At 46.3% G+C, this 14,021-nt stretch overlaps 1 protein-coding gene and 1 non-coding gene across 8 annotated transcripts in view; both read left to right on the forward strand.

Annotated features, from left to right (window-relative positions):
* Positions 1-137: 137 nt before the first annotated feature.
* Positions 138-14,021, forward strand: part of DPP3 (dipeptidyl peptidase 3) — a 38,742-nt gene continuing 24,858 nt past the window's right edge. Inside the window, exons 1-2 of one of the 7 annotated variants that reach the window (XM_058689743.1) lie at positions 138-3,372; positions 4,489-4,766. In XM_058689743.1, coding sequence (XP_058545726.1) covers positions 3,321-3,372; positions 4,489-4,766 — 330 coding nt within the window. In that variant the 5' untranslated portion in view covers positions 138-3,320. The other 6 variants (XM_058689744.1, XM_058689746.1, XM_058689749.1 and 3 more) reach the window with 6 other exon arrangements.
* On the forward strand, positions 13,182-13,288 carry LOC131489024 (U6 spliceosomal RNA). Its single transcript, XR_009250384.1, has one exon. It is a non-coding gene; the product is annotated as a U6 spliceosomal RNA (small nuclear RNA).

Consider the following 14,021-nt stretch of genomic DNA (forward strand, 5'->3'; position numbering starts at 1 on the left):
AGTTTCCTGTGTGCCAGGATCAGAGAATGGCCAAAGGCTGTGGAGCAGGTCTCACTAGAAGGTGGGAGGGTGAGGGGGGCTCGGGTGGGAACTCCCCACAGGAAGGGGAGTGTGCTGTGGGCAGGAGGGAGGCTGAGCACAGGCTCAGGTAGGAGGAAGCAGAGAACTGAGCGAGCGGTTGAGTGTCTGGGGCAGTGGCAACAGGAGGCAGAAAGGAGGCTGGAACAAGAGGTTGGGGCTGTGCTGATGGGGAAGATGCCGGATGGAGGCTTTGGGACCTCATTTGTGGACAGTCAGGAGCAGGGGGAAGAGAGGGGACTCTCACAGTGCGCTGGCTGATAGAAGGGCTGGTATTGCCAAGTGCCCACCATGCCCCTTGCTGTGCTGCTGCTGATAATAACTTTGTTAATGGAGCATTAACTAGGAGGTTTTGCTATTTGATCCTCACAGCAACCCAGGGAGGAAGGTGTTACCATTTCTAAGATTCTGAGATTAAGGGACATGCACCAAGTCATACAGCTAGAAAAGATTCAAATCCTGGCCTTAGCCTGCCTTCCTCTCCATCACACTGTGCTGCTTTCCTTGAACGGGGGTGGGAGAAGTCGGGAGGGCAGCTCAGGTAACTGGAACAGCATGTGCAAAGGTGTGGCAGGAAAAATGCTTGGTGACAGAGGAGCCAGGTCTGGAGGGATGAGGAATGAGGGGTGTGGATGTTGGGCTAGGGCCTGATGGCCCTCGGTTGCCATGAAGACCAAGTCTGAACTGGACCCCCACTCATCCTAAGTGCCACTTCTTCCTGAGAGCCAAGGCAGCCTCGGTGTGCTGCTGGGGTTGCTTCCAGACCATTCCTGGGGGCAGCAACCTTGGGAGACAGGTAGGTGGAAGTTCTGGAGATCCAAAAACCTGAAAAAGAGGCTCTAAGTACAGGCCTGACCCGGGCATCATCCCCAGTTGAAGACAGCTGTTAGAGCCTTAGGAAGTACAGATTCCAAGGGGAGGGATCTGCCCCGGGCCACACAGCTGGTGGGGGCCACAGAGATCAGATGTAGGGCTCTCGAGAGGACAGAGGGCACCGGTGGGTGGTGAAAAGGGGATGTGATGAGATTCAGTGCATCACACTGCCACAGTGGGGGAGCCCAGATGGGATGCTCAGGTGGATGTGGGAGTACTGCGACACACACACACACACACACACACACACACACACACACACACACACACACCACTAGGAATCCGGCTCTTCCCAGTTGTTCTTTCTTCTGACCCTGTTGGGAACCAGTCAGGGGAATGTTCCAGTCCCATTCCAGCAGGGAACCTTAGTCTCTGGGAGAAGAGACAAGCAGAGAGCATGGAACCATCCCAGGGAGAACTCGGAGGTACTGGTGGGGGGTAATACAGCCCTGAATTTGGCCCAGCTCTGCCCCTTCCCAGCTCTTGGTACCTCAGTCACCTGTTAAATGGAATAGCAGTTACTACATCACCAGATGGTTGTGACTGTATAGAGAGCACCTGTAACACAGTAGGTACTTAATGTTACTTCCTCACATACCCCTCCTGCATTTCCATGGGGAAGAACCAAGGCTGGGGATGGTCATGACTCCAGGGAGTGGACTGCTCCATATGATTGTGTGTGTGTGTGTGTGTGTGTGTGTGTGTGTGTGTGTGTGTGTGTGTTGGGGCAAGTGGAGGGGACAGTGTGGTGGAAGGTGTCAGGAAGGCTAGACTCCTGTTCGGGGACACCTGAGGATAGGCTGGGTGGCCTTAGGGAAGTCAATAAACCTATTAGCCTCAGTTTCCCCATCTCCTGCAATGGGTAAAATGATATCCTACCAGGGTTTTTGCAAGAATGGAATATCTTCCATGTCAAGCTGCTAACACAGGACCTCGTGTGTTCAAATGAACTGTGATCATAAAAACAGTTTGGTTAAGGGTCCCAGGAGGGCTGGAATCTTTTGCTAGCCTGAGCTGCCCACTGGTGGCTGGAGAACACTACCTCCTTTACTGGTGCACATTTCAAATTCACTCAAATCAAGGAAGTGTACCCATTTTAAAGACAAAACTGAAGCACAGGGAAGAAGAGGGTGACTTTCCTAAGGACATAGATCAATTTACTGAGCTCCTTGTAATGATAATCATCATCAGAGCCAACAGTAAGTAGCACTGTTGTGTCAAGCAGGGCCTCGGGCACTTTCGTAAATGAGAAACTGGTGTCAATGCTGGGCAGATGCTGCCGTGGGCCTAGACACAGGTGTGGCAAAGGTATGGCGAGGAGAGTATGTGGATTTCAGGTATTCCCTTTCCCCAGTTCCTCTGGGCACAACACTAGGGGGCAGACTGTCCACTCATCACTTCGCTCCCTGGAGTGGAGACGAGTGTCAGCCCAGCCCGGTTTTCTGGCTGAGGGAGCCAAAGACTCCAAGAGGCAGAGTGTCCCACCCAAGTCCACACAGCCAGTAGGCAATGGAGGCTGGATTCGACCTCAGATGGCCTGGCTCCTCCCACACTGACCCAGGACCTTCACAGTGCTCCCCACTCAGCCCAGGCCTGGTGCCAGCACTTCTACATGCCAAGCTCCACCCAGGATATCTTGTGAGTCTACCCAGACGTGCAAAAGTCTCAGGCCCAGCTCTGCCTTTTGGGGTCACAGGCAGCTTTCCGATCCATCGAGGTATCGGCCAAGCACCAACAGACTGCTAGGCCCCTCGCCCCTTTGTGCCGAGGAAACAAAGGCTCAGAGATGTTTAGCAGCTACATCCCAAGACCCTGGCGAGTCAATGGCAGGGCAGTGAAGCACTTGAGGGCATTTCTCCGTGTCTCCGCAAGGGTGTGATCACCTCAGCCTAAGCCCAGCAGCTCGCCCTGTAGGGTCGCAGTCTCCTAAGCATCTCCACCGCCTGACCCTCGAATCCAGTGAGGAAGAAGGAGCCACATGACTTCCCTTGTGCAGGTTTCCACCTGCAAAACTGAGGTGGGGGACCCAAAGCAGAGTCGGGTTGGGACTCTGACGGGGAGTCCCTGTGCTCCGTACAGACACCCACGCCGCCCCGTCCGGACTCGGAGGGACCTGGTCAGCCCAGTCTGCCGGGACCACGCCGCGGCCAGGCCAGCCACTTAGGTTCCAGTGGCCCGCGAGAGCACCCTCGCTGACAAAGGCCAAGGCCGCAGGGGCCGCCCCCGCGCGACCCTGTAGGGCCCGGGGGCGGGGAGAGGCGGGCCGGCGGACTGCGCCGAGGCGCGCCTATTGGCTGGAGCTGACGTCCATCCGGGCCCCGAGGCCCGACAATTGGCCGCGGGGGGCGGAGTTCGCGGAGCCCCAATGAATGGGGGAGCCGGAAGCAGGAAGTGAGTTTGCGATCCGAGCAGCTGCTGCAGGTGAGGCGCGGCGCCCGGGTTTTGGGGTCACGGTGCGTCATCCTCGGGGGACAGGGCGAGTCTGGACCGAACGCAAGATCATTCTTTTTCTGCCTTCCATCCAGTACCCCTTCCACATTCATTGTGGCCCCTATGCCAAGGAACCCTACGGGCAGCAAAGAGTTAACCCGGGGCGGGGGCGGGGGGTGGGGTTAGTGCTATTGGGGCGGAGCATCCGGAGTGGTGGGGGAGGCTGGACACTCATTCCCGGTTAAAGCGGGGGGGGGGGGGGGGGGTGTGGGCGGTGTGGAAAATACCCTGGGTTGGGAGGTCCCGGGTCCCAACGGGGCTGTGAGAATTCGGTAAGTTTCGTGGCCTCTCTAAGCCTCAGTCTCTCTGTCTGTAAAATGAGTTTTCTTCCAGCTCCGAACTTATGCGGCTCTGTGGCTCCCCTGGCCGAGCCCGGGGGAGAGGGTAGGAGGATGGAGGGCCAAGGAAAAGGCAGTTAGAAGGATGAGAATGAGACAGATTGCACACTGTCCTGGTGAGGTTGGCGTTATTATCACCCCCATTTTACAGAGGTGAAAACGGAGGCACGGAAAAGTGAAAACTGACTTGATTTTAGAAGTCTAGAGCTGAACCAAGCTTGGAACCTGGGTCTTCTGGCTGATAGCATGGAACTCTGTCCTTTTGAACACAGTGGTGGGTGGAATTGAAGAATTCTGAATTCACAATTCAGGAGAATTCTGAAGAGGAGGTGAGGAAGTCAGAGAAGGAGGAGGGGAGGCTGAGTGCCCCCTCCTCCACCCCCGCTGGGAGTCTAGAGATGCAGGTCTCTGCTTCTGATCTCTCCCTTGTGGTATTACTTGTGTTATTAGGCAAAGCTCCTAGCCTCTCTGGGCCTCAGTTTCCCCATCTGTAATACTGGTAGTCGAATTCATTCTTTAAGGTTTAGGGGCCCCAGGCCAAATGTGACCCACCAATGTATTTTGTAATATCCTTGGGTGAGTCACCTAACATCTGAGCCTCAGTTAACGTATCTGGTGAATGGGTTTGGGGGAGGATCAAATGGGACCATGAGAGTGCAGAGCTAGGTGTGTGGTAAATGATGGCTGTGATGATGGTGATGGTTCTCAGCAGGGCCCATGGCGGACGCCCAGTACATCCTGCCCAATGACATCGGTGTGTCTAGCCTGGACTGCCGCGAGGCCTTCCGCCTGCTGTCACCCACAGAGCGCCTGTATGCCCACCATCTGTCACGGGCCGCCTGGTACGGAGGCCTGGCTGTGCTGCTGCAGACCTCCCCTGAGGCCCCCTACATCTATGCCCTGCTCAGCCGCCTCTTCCGTGCCCAGGACCCAGACCAGCTGCGCCAGCATGCCCTGGCTGAGGGCCTTACCGAGGAGGAGTATCAGGTCAGTTCTTTTAGGTCATCCTGCATTTCCTGAGGGGCTTCTGGGTATGAGGGACCACAAGCAGGGGTACAAAGGTCTTTCTCTTTAGATTAGACCAAAGGTTGCATATACAGGAACCTCCTCTCCTAGAGTCTCAGTCTTATCTGTAAAACATGCATGAGGGTAGTCTGTACCTCCTAGGGCTGCAGTGACCTGACTCCAAGGTAAATAGTGGCTGCTGTGATTTAACAGGGGCTGTGAGTAAAGGCAACAGCTGTGGAGATTCAGAGGCAGTAGAGGAATGAGTCCAGGGTAGGAATCGGGAGGTCTGAGTTCTGGACCAGATCTTCCTCCACCATGTTGCGCGTTCCTGCCTGTCCTCTGGTTTTTGTTTGTTCGTGGGTCTGTTGGCCAAATATGTGAATACATTTGTAGTGCATTGTTGCAATGCAGAAGGACACAAAATACAAAGGTCACTCATTGGATGGTGCGGTGTGCAGCCTTTTAATTCTTCTGTCTGTGTATTGCATACCTACATGTGTACATGCACATGTGTATCAGTTCCTCATTTTGTCCTTTACATAAATGAGATCATGCCATGTGTGAGTAGGATCTATTTCTAGAAGTCGCATTGCTGGGTCAAAGGCTCTGTACGTTTATAATTGATTGATGTTGTTAAATCATCTTCTACCAAGGTTTCACCCAGAATGTATGAGAATGTGGCCTGTTTTTCTATATGTAAAATAAAGGGATTGGATTGCTTCTCTCTGAGCTGAGGCCCAGGCTGTTTCTTCTACCTTGTTTTAACTTTTAGTAATCAGCATTCCATCTCTAGGCCTTGATTTAGTCACGAAAAGAGTTAACAGCGAGACAAGTGCTTGGAGATAGAAAATTGCTGCGAGTGCTACTGTTTCCAGTGGGATATTTTTGTTTGCAAAGAGCAGAAACCCACCTCAAATTGGCTTCGGTGAAAACGAAATTCATGACTTCCAGTTTCCAGTCCAGCATGTAAGCAACTTAAAAGTCACCGATCTGTCCTGACAAGTAAAAGGCAGGACAAACCAGAAAATCTACAGCTTTTCTTACGTCCTTAAAAGAAATGAGGCCACAGGGCTGCCGCTCCCAAATTGGAGAGACAGACAGGTGGGTACAGAGAATCACAACTTAACAGCAGATATTCATGAGCAGAAGCCTTCCCCACAACCGGCACTGGGGTAGGAAAACCTAAACTGTAACTGAAAAATTGCTGGAGGCTCCAGTGTGGACAGCTCTGAGAGTTAAAAACTCCAGGGGAACCCAGTCACAGGAGAGGCCCCCACACATTTGGGAGTTTTACCTTCAGGATCTTGACTGGGGCCTCACAATGAGTTTCAGAGAAAAAGCCCCTTGTGCTTCTGACAGGGGTAAGGGAAAGGGAACTGCTTTTGAAAAATGCCAGAACGTTCTGTTCTTAACAGTTTGCTCTCAGGAGAAACTATTTCACCAGAACCTAACCTTCTAGGGTTTTATCAGAGCCTAACTGACCTGGGCAGAGGAAAATATCCCACTCCAGACAGTTCTAAGTCATCCTGTCCCACCTAAGGGTGGGTGGGGACACAGGACCGAGAAGCCCATGAGAGGAGTTCACAGTCCAGAGGTAAAGGCTCACTAACAGACTAATGAGACCTAATCATGGGACTGTAGAATACTTCTGGGACTCCCACACCTGGCTATCACATTATGAAAGGCCTATTTACGGCAGTTCTTTTTATGCAGTACATCATGTCTGGCTATCAAGAAAAAAATAACAACATAATAAAAAAGCAAAGAACGCAGTGTGGAGAGACAGAGAAAGCATCAGAACCAGATTCAGATATAGCAGGTATGGTGGACTGATAAGGAATTGAAACAGCTATGATTAATAGCCCTATGATTAGGGCTAAGGGCCCTAATGGATAAAGTAGACCACATGCAAAAACAGATGGGCAGAGAGATGGAAATCCTAAGAAAGAACCAAAAGTGCTAGAAGTTTAAAAACACAGAAATGAAGAATGTCTTCGCTGGCCTTATTAGTAGACTTGACACAGCTGAGGAAGGACTCGCTGAGCTTGAGTATATCCCAATAGAAACCTTCAAAACTGACAAGCAAAGAGAAAAAAAAAGACTGAAGAAAGCAGCACAGAGTATCTGAGAACCGTAGAGCAACTATAGGAACCGTATACGTAACGGGAATACCAGAAGAGGAAGAAAGAAACAGAAGAAATATCTGAAACAATTATGACCAAGAATTTCCTCACATTAATGTCAGATACTAAACCACAGATCCACAAAGCTCAGTGAACACTAAGCAGAATATTAAATGTCATAAAAAAAACTACACTTAGGCATATTTTCAAAGTACAGAAAATCAAAGAAAAGGTCCTGGAAGAAGCTGGAGGGAAAGTAGATCTTAGCTTGAGAGGAGCAAAGATAAGAATTGCATCCAATTTCTCAGAAACCACACGGCCAAGAAGAAAGTGGATTGGATTATTTGAAGTGTGGAGAGAAAAAGCCACCAACCTAGGATTCTGTACCTTGTGAAATTATCCTTCAGTAATGAAAGAAGGGGCGCCTGGGTGGCTCAGTCGGTTGAATATCCGACTCTTGATTTTGGCCCAGGGCATGATCTCGTAGTTCGTGAGATCGGGCCCCACGTCGGGTTCCGTGTGCCGACAGCACAGAACATGCTTGGGATTCTCTCTCTCCTTGTCTTTCTGCTCCTCCTCCTCTTGTGCCTCTCTCTCTCTCTCTCTCTTTTTCTCAAAATAAATAAATAAACTTCAAAAAAAAAAGTGAAGGAAAAACAGACTTTCTCAAACACAAATTGAGGTAATGTATTGCCAGTAGACCTGCTTTGCAAGAGATGTTAAAAGTTCTTCAGGGAAAAGAAAAGAGATACAGGTCCAAAACTCAAATCTGCATTAAGAAAGCAAGTGCATGAAAGGAGTAAGTGAAGGTAAAATAAAACACTTAAAATTTTTAAAAAAATATTTATTTTAAATATTCTCTACACCCAACATAGGGCTTGAACTCACAGTTCCGAGATCAAGAGTTACATGCTCTTCTGACTGATAGCTGCCTCTATTTTTGTTGATTCTTAATTGATCTAAGAGATAGCCATTTGTTCAAAATAATGATAGCAACAGTGTATTCAATTATATGTGCTTATGTTTATCTTATTCTTATGCATATTTATACATACATATATTTCTGTATCCTTGTATGTAGGTACAATAAAGGACAGCAAGGATACATGGGAAAGGAGACAGGAATTAAAATTATTTTGTTATCATAGGGTACTCACTATCCATGAAGCAGTATAGTGTTCTATGAAAGTGGACTTGGGTTAGTTAGAAATGTATATTGCAAAATCTCGGGCAGTCACTAAAAAGTGAAAAGGTATAACTAATGAGCTAAGAAAAGAGAGAAAATAGACTCGTGTGAAAAGTCTCAGTTACTACTAAAAAGGCAGAAAAATAATGGAAGACAAAAATAGGAATAAACAAGGACAACATATCGAAAACAGTAACAAATACGGTAGATATTAGTCCGACCGTATCAATAATCACTTCGAATGCCAATGGTCTAATTGTACCAATTAAAAGACAGAGATTGTCAGAATGGATCAAAAAACAAGGCCCAAATATATGTTGTCTACAAGAACACACTTAAATCTAAAGATACATATAAATTAAAAGTAAATGGATGGAGAAAGATATACCATACCAACATTAATCAAAAGAAAGTGGTAGTAGCAATATTAATGTTGTGAACTTCAGAGTCTGAAGAGTTACCAGGGATAAAGAGGGCATTGCATAATGATAAAAGAGTCATTTCTACAAGACGACAATGGTCTTTTTTTTTTTTTTAATTTTTTTTTTCAACGTTTTTTATTTATTTTTGGGACAGAGAGAGACAGAGCATGAACGGGGGAGGGGCAGAGAGAGAGGGAGACACAGAATCAGAAGCAGGCTCCAGGCTCCCAGCCGTCAGCCCGGAGCCCGACGCGGGGCTCGAACTCACGGACCGCGAGATCGTGACCTGGCTGAAGTCGGACGCTTAACCGACGGCGCCACCCAGGCGCCCCAAGACGACAATGGTCTTTAATGTGTATGTGTCTAACAGAGCATCAAAATACTTGAGACAAAAACTGAATTAGATGAATCCAGTACTATAGTTGGAGACTTTAATACTCTTGCATCAGAAATAGACAGATCTTGGGGCGCCTGGGTGGCGCAGTCGGTTAAGCGTCCGACTTCAGCCAGGTCACGATCTCGCGGTCCGTGAGTTCGAGCCCCGCGTCGGGCTCTGGGCTGATGGCTCGGAGCCTGGAGCCTGTTTCCGATTCTGTGTCTCCCTCTCTCTCTGCCCCTCCCCCGTTCATGCTCTGTCTCTCTCTGTCCCAAAAATAAATAAAAAATAAAAAAAATGTTGAAAAAAAAAAAAAAAAAGAAATAGACAGATCTAGGGGCACCTGGGTGCCCTCTCAGTCAGCTGAGAGTCCAATTCTTGCTTTTGGCTCAAGTCTTGATCCCAGGGTTGTGAGATCGAGCCCTGTGTCAGGCTCCACACTCAGTGTGGAGAGGTTCTCTCTCTCCTTCTGCTCCTCTTCCCGGCTTGTGTGCTCTCTCAAATAAAATTTTTAAAACTTTATTAGAAGTAAATAGGGGGCTCCTGGATGGCTTAGTCGGTTAAGTGTCTGACTTTAGAGCAGAAATCAATAAAATTGAAAACAGGAAATTAGTAGAGAGAATTAATGAAACCACAAGGTAGTTCTTTGAAAAGATCAGCAAAACATATTTTAGTCTATTTGGACTGCTATAACAAAATACCACTGAGTGGCTTATAAACAAGTTTATTTCTCAGAGTTCTGGCGGCTGAATGTCCAAATTCAGGGCACCAGCACAGTCAAGTTCTGGTGAAAACCCTCTTCAAGTTTGCACAATACTGACTTCCCACTGTGTCCTATCATGGAATGGGTGAACTAGCTTTCTGGTGTCTCTTATAAGGGCACTAATCCCAATGGTGAGGGCTCTTGCCTTCATGACCTAACTGCCTCCCAAAGGCCCCATATTCTAATCCCATCACTTTGGGGGTTAGAGTTCAACGTATGAATTAGATGGGAGACACCAACATTCAGACCATAATGAGTAAAAAGTCTCTAGTAAAAAGTCTAAGGGAAAAAGAGAGAAGTCAAAAACTATTAATATCAGAAATGAAAGATGGGACATCACTATAGATCCCATGGACATTAGAGAAATTCAATCAATAATTAATAACCTTTCCAAACAGAAAATACCAGGTTGACATGGGTTCACTGGTGAATTATACCAAACATTTAGGGATAACATTATACCAGTTCCCTATAATCTCTTTCAAAAGAGAGAGAGACAGGGAATCCTTCCTAATTAATTCTATGAAGCCAACATTATCCTAATACCCAAACCAGACAAAGACATTAAAAGAAAACTACAGACCAATATCTCTCATTTACATAGATGCAAAAATCCTCAACAAAATATTAGCAAATCAAATCCAACAATGTATAAAAAAGTATATACCATGACCAAGTAGGATTTATCCTGGGAGTGCAAATCTGGCTCAGTATTTGAAAGTAAATAATGCATCACATCAACAAGCTGAAGAAGAAAACCACACAATCGTATCAATGGATGCAGAAAAAACATTTGACAAAATCTGGCACGATTCATCATAAAAACTAAGTAAACTAGGAATAGAGAAGAGCCTCCTCATCTTGATAAAGTTAAAGCCTATCTACAAAAACCCTACAGCTAACATCATATTTAAGGGTGAAAAACTCGAGTTTTCTCACTAAGATCAGGAACAAGGCATGGAAGTCCCCTCACCACTGCTTTTCAACATTGTTCCAGAAGTCCTAGCTAATGCAATAAGGCAAGAACAGGAAATAAAAAGTATGCAGATTGAGACGGAAGACACAAAACTGTCTTTGTTCACAGAAAACATGATCATCTACATAATCCAAAATAATTGACAAAAAAACCCTCCTAGAACTCATAAGCAATTAAAGCAAGGTTGCAGGATATAAAGTTAATATACAAAAGTCTATTGCTTTCAATACAGCAGCAATGAACAAAATTTGACCTTAAAAACATAATACTATTTACAGAAGCACACAAGAAAGTGAAATACATAAGTTAAAAATACAACAATGTACAAGGCCTATAGGTGGAAAACTACAAACCTGATGAAAGATATCAAAGAACTAAATAAATGGAGAGATGTTCCATGTTCATGAACAGGAAGATTCATTGTCAAGACACCAGTTGATGCACCTGGGTGGCTCAGTCAGTTAAGCGTCCAACTCTTGATTTCAGCTCAGGTCGTGATCTCATGGTTCGTGAGATCGAGCCCTGAGTCAGGCTCTGCACTGACAGAGCAGAGCCGGCTTGGGATTTTCTCTCTCCCTCTTTCTCTGCCCCTCCCCAACTCATGTGCTCCCTCTGTCTCTTTCCCAAAATAAATAAACATAAAAATAAAAAGATGTCAGTTCTTCCTGACTTTATAGATTCAGTGCAACCCAAATAAAAATCCCAGCAAGTTATTTTATTTTCAACACAATACTGAGGAAAGAGGGTAAAGACCCAGAATAGCCAACACAGTAGTGAAAAAGAACAAAGTTAGAGGACCAGTACCACTCAACTTCAAGACTTACTATAAAGCTACAGTAATCGAGACAGTGTGGTGTTGGCAAAAGGACAAATAGATCAACAGAATAGAATAAAGAGCCAAGAAATGGACCCCGATAATTATAGTCAACTGATCTTTGACAAAGGAGCAAAGGCAACACAATGGGGTAAAAATAGTCTGAAATTTTCAGCAAATAGTTCTGAAACATCTACATGCAAAATAAAAGGGGGGCACCTGGGTGGCTCAGTCGGTTAAGCCACCAGCTCTTGGTTTCAGCCCGGATCATGATCTCATGGTTTGTGGGTTTTAGCCCCATGTCAAGCTCTGTGCTGATGGCACAGAACCTGCTTGGTATTCTCTGTCCCTCTCTCTGTGCCCCTCCCCTGTGTGCATGTATGCACAAGCGCTTTCTCTCTCAAAATAAATAAGCCTTAAAAAATATATATATAGACGAAAAGAAAAAGAATGTAGACGAGATGTGGACCTTACATCTTTAACAAAAATTAATGCAAAGTGGGTCACAAACTTAAATGCAAAACTAAAAAACTCCCAGAAGAGAACAGAAAATCTAGATGACCTTGGGTAGGGAAATGACTTTTTAGGTACCATGTCAAGTATTACCTGTAAAGAAATAATTGACAAGTGGAGCTTCAATATAATTAAAAATTTCTGCTTTGTCAAAGACACTGTCAAGAAAATGAAAAGTCACGCCACAGACTGGGAAAAAACAGTGGCAAGAGATATAGGACTGAGATATAGGATATAGGATAAAGGACCGTTAGCCAGAATATATAAAGAACTCTTAAAACTCAACAATAAGAGGGGCGCCTGGGTATCTCAGTCAATTAAGCACCCAGCTTCGGCTCAGGTTATGGTCTCAGGGTTCATGGGTTCAAGCCCCATGTCGGGCTCTGTGCTGACAGCATAGAGCCTGCTTGGGATTCTCCCTCTCCCTCTCCCTCTGCCCCTCCTCTGCTTGCTCTCTAAATAAATAAATAAACAAACAAACAAACTTAAAAAAGCCAATCTGAAAAGCCTACATGCATTTGATTTCAACAATATGATATTCTGGACACGGAGAGAGTAAAAATCAGTGGTTGCCAGGCAGTGAGGGGAGGGATATTTAGGGCACTGAAACTATTCTATAGTACAGAGTAATCTACATAATGGTAGATATATGTCAAATATTTGTCTAAACCCATAGAGTGCACAAGGCCAAGAGTGAATCCTAATGTAGACTGGTCTTTGGGTGATGATGTGTCCATGTAGGTTCACCAGTTGTAACAAATATACCACTCTAGTGGAAGACGTTGATAACAGGGAAGGCTGTTCATGTGTGGGGGCAGAGGGTACATAGGGAATCTGTATACTTTCTGCTCAGTTTTGCCGTGAACCTAAAATGCTCTAAAAAATAAGATATTTTATTTTTTTTAATTTTTTTTTTCAACGTTTTTTATTTATTTTTGGGACAGAGAGAGACAGAGCATGAACGGGGGAGGGGCAGAGAGAGAGGGAGACACAGAACCGGAAACAGGCTCCAGGCTCCGAGCCATCGGCCCAGAGCCTGACGCGGGGCTCGAACTCACGGACCGCGAGATCGTGACCTGGCTGAAGTCGGACGCTTAACCGACTGCGCCACCCAGGCGCCCCTTTTTTCTTTTTAATTTTTTTTTTTCAACGTTTTTTATTTATTTTTGGGACAGAGAGAGACAGAGCATGAAAAATAAGATATTTTAAAAAAGAGATAGTGTATTCACTGCAGCAGCACATATACTAAAATTGGGACGATGCAGAGAAGATTAGCATGGCCCCTGCACAAGGATGACACACAAATTCATGACGCATTCCAATTTTTTAAAATTAAGTAAATAAATAATAAAAAAAAAAAAAAAAAGAGAGAGTTATTGGTTCACGCAACTGAAAAGTCCGGGGCTAGGGCAGGCTTCAGGCATGGCTACATTCAGGGGCCCAGTGATGCCATTGTGATGCAGTCTTCATCTCTCAGCTTTGCTTTCTTTCCTCCAGTAGTGGAGCTCCAGGGACTCCAGACTTGATCCCTAGTATAAAAACAGAGGCTCTTTACCACTTGAAAATTGCCCGGGTAGGGCTTTTACGGTCTAGCCTGAGCCTATGCCTACTCCCAGAGTTAGGGTAAGGGAGAGTCCCTCCCTTCTCAAGAGGAAGACTGAGGTCTTGTTGCCAGAGGAAGGGAGACCTAAGTTTTGGGCCTGTGAAAGCCATAGGGCAGATGATCAAGGCCTCTCCAGCTGTAACATTCGATGTTTCCAATGACAGCTTTCTGGCAGGTTGGAGGCAGAGGACAGGCTTTCTGCAGAGGGAGGCAGTGTGTTTTTGTTTGTTTTTTTATTAATTTTTTTGTTCATATTAGGGAGAGACAGAGCGTTAGTGGGGAAGGACAGAGAGAGAGGTAGACACAGAATCCGAAGCAGGCTCCAGGCTCTGAGCTGTCAGCACAGAGCCTGATGTGGGGCTCAAAACCACGAATCATGAGATCATGACCTGAGCTGAAGTCAGACGCTCAACTGACTGAGCCACCCAGGCTTCCCGGAAGGAGCCAGTGTTTAAACT

The sequence above is a fragment of the Neofelis nebulosa genome, chromosome 10, assembly GCF_028018385.1.
Source record: "Neofelis nebulosa isolate mNeoNeb1 chromosome 10, mNeoNeb1.pri, whole genome shotgun sequence".
Lineage (NCBI taxonomy): Eukaryota > Metazoa > Chordata > Mammalia > Carnivora > Felidae > Neofelis > Neofelis nebulosa.